Below are 2,471 nucleotides of genomic sequence, written 5' to 3'. Positions count from 1 at the left end.
TCTTCAGAATATCTTGGGGTCTGATTTTCAGCTGGTAGTACCCAGATCTAAGGTCGATCTTGGAGAACACCTTGGCCCCATTGAGTTGATCAAACAGATCTTCAATCTTGGGAAGTGGATACTTGTTCTTGATTGTAACTTCATTGAGGGAGCGATAGTCAATGCACAAGCGGATGGTACCGTCCTTCTTTGCCACAAACAGAACAGGTGATCCCCAAGGGGAGGCACTAGGGCGGATAAATCCCTTCCTCAACTGCTCTTCCAGTTGCTTCTTTAACTCTGCTAACTCTTCCGGTCCCATTCTATAAGGCTTCTTATAGATGGGTCCTGCTCCGGGCATGAGCTCGATGATGAACTCAATGTCTCAGTCAGGAGGCATTCCCAGTAGCTCATCAGGAAAGACATTGGGGTATTCGCACACTACCGGCACTTGCTCCAATCCAACTTCTGACAGACAGTTGACTTGGGCGCCTTGAGCAGAGGAGGGGTTGGGGGCAAACTTAACTTTGACTCCTTGGTCATTGGTCACAGTGACAGTTCGGTTGGAACAATCTAACAAGCCTTGGTGCTTGATGAGCCAATCCATTCCTAAGATCACATCCAAGCCTTGCGATCTTAAGATAATAAGGTCTGCTAGGAAATCTACCCCGTTAATGATAATCCCGACTCCTTTACATCCTATCTTGGCTCTCACCTCTGCTCCGGGGGTTTGTACCACCATAGGGTTATTCAGGGGTGTAGGGGGTCATGCCACTTTTTAATGCAAACTTTTGGGTGACAAATGAATGCGTGGCTCCAGAATCAAACAAGACAGTTGCAGGTGCTGAGTTGAAAAGGAACATACCCAGCACGACGTCCGGGTCTTCCTGGGCTTCTTCTGGAGTGACATGATTCACACGACCCTTGCCATTGTTGGGTGGGTTGCGGGGAGCTTGGTTCCTTGGTGGCATTCCGCGGACTTGTCTTGGGTTCTACGCATTGGGGCGCGGGGCATCGGGCTTCTTGTTGGGGCAATACTTGGAGTAGTGTCCTGCCTGACCACATCCAAAGCAAGTGACTTGATTGGGGTTGCTGCTCTTGCCGGCATTGTTATTGGGGTTGTTGTAAGCTGGCCTGGGGTTGGCGTACTGCTGAGGCTGATAGTTGGTGCGAGGTTCAGGGGCTCTTGGCTGCTGATAGGTTGGCTTGACCGGGGCTGGCTGCCACAGGCAAGGCTTCTGGTTGCTAGAGCTACCCCTGCTGATCATCTTGCGCTTACGAGTATCGTCCAAAGCACGTCGCTTGTCCTCAAGCATGAGTGCCTTGTTCACCAGATCAGGAAAGGTTGGGCAGTCACACACAACAAGCGAGTACTGCAGAGTCTCGTTAAGGCCTTCCATGAAGCGCTCTCTTTTGGCAGCATTAGTGCTGACATCCTCAGGAGCATACCTTGAGAGAACACTGAACTTCTGCATGTACTCCTTGACAGTTCTACTTCCTTGCTTCAAGGCTTGGAACTCACGCTTCTTGATGGCCATAATTCCGGAAGGAATATGGGCCTTGCGGAATTCTGCCTTGAAGTCATTCCAAGTGATGTTTTGCCTAGCATGCATGACCTTGAATCCATCCCACCAAGCTCTGGTAGTTCCCCCGAGACAGTGAGCAGCATATGCCACCTTCTCATGGTCCTCGGTGCAGCCGACTAGTTCCAGCAGATCCTCAATGGTGCGGACCCAGTCGTCTGCATCCAGGGGTTCAGCAGTCTCGATGAAGGTGGGTGGTGCATGCTTCTTGAACTCCGCCAACGTGGAACGTCCATTGCCGTTCCCCGCCGGCTGGTGGTTGACAGCCTGAGCAATCATCTGGAGGGCTGCAGTGTTGGCTTGGCATTCCTCTCAGAAGGCTTGGAGAAGCTGAGCCATGTCCATGTTTGGAGGTGGTGGTGGTGGTGGAGCTTGGCCTTGGGTTTGGTCCTGACTAGCTCCTGCTCCGGCTTCTTGCTGCTAGGTAGAGGTACCAGTACGTGTTACAACAGGCATCCTGTTGGAGCGGTCAAGGTCTCATGATTGGGAAAGATGCGGGAAAGCAATATAGATGGGATGCCTAGTAAGGGGGTCAGTATGACACTAATTGTTTTCATGCAAGGGCCAAAAAGGCCAAACACATTCATTAAAATCCAAATGGGTGTAGTCGCTTACAAGTTCCCGAAGGAAAGCACGACGTCCATCAAACACATCAAAAGCAAACACAACACTACATGGTTTCATATGAACCATTACAAGGACTCGACTTCGCATAGGGGGTACTCGACCTATCCTACCGTAGGGGTTACGAACTGGCATATCTGAGTTGCGAATGATGCCTAAGTGGTGGAATGCTCGGTCGCGTAGTCTGGCTCTTCTGGGTCTTCCTCCTCATCATCCGCATCCTGACTTTCCTCTTCACTTGAAGGGATGGGGGAGTGGAGGAGCTCAACACGGTGTTGCTTTGCC

The 2,471-nt window shown here is 51.1% G+C and overlaps 1 protein-coding gene across 1 annotated transcript; it reads right to left on the bottom strand.

Moving 5' to 3' along the window:
* Positions 1 to 971: 971 nt before the first annotated feature.
* On the bottom strand, positions 972 to 1,841 carry LOC141042892 (uncharacterized). The gene has a single exon (XM_073511802.1). The coding sequence runs from the start codon at positions 1,839 to 1,841 to the stop codon at positions 972 to 974; it is 870 nt and encodes a 289-aa protein (XP_073367903.1).
* Between the last annotated feature and the right edge of the window lie 630 nt (positions 1,842 to 2,471).

The sequence above is a fragment of the Aegilops tauschii genome, chromosome 3, assembly GCF_002575655.3.
Source record: "Aegilops tauschii subsp. strangulata cultivar AL8/78 chromosome 3, Aet v6.0, whole genome shotgun sequence".
Classification (NCBI taxonomy): Eukaryota; Viridiplantae; Streptophyta; class Magnoliopsida; order Poales; family Poaceae; genus Aegilops; species Aegilops tauschii.
The sequence above is the reverse complement of the archived record's forward strand: the minus strand, read 5'-3'. Positions and strand labels throughout refer to the sequence as shown.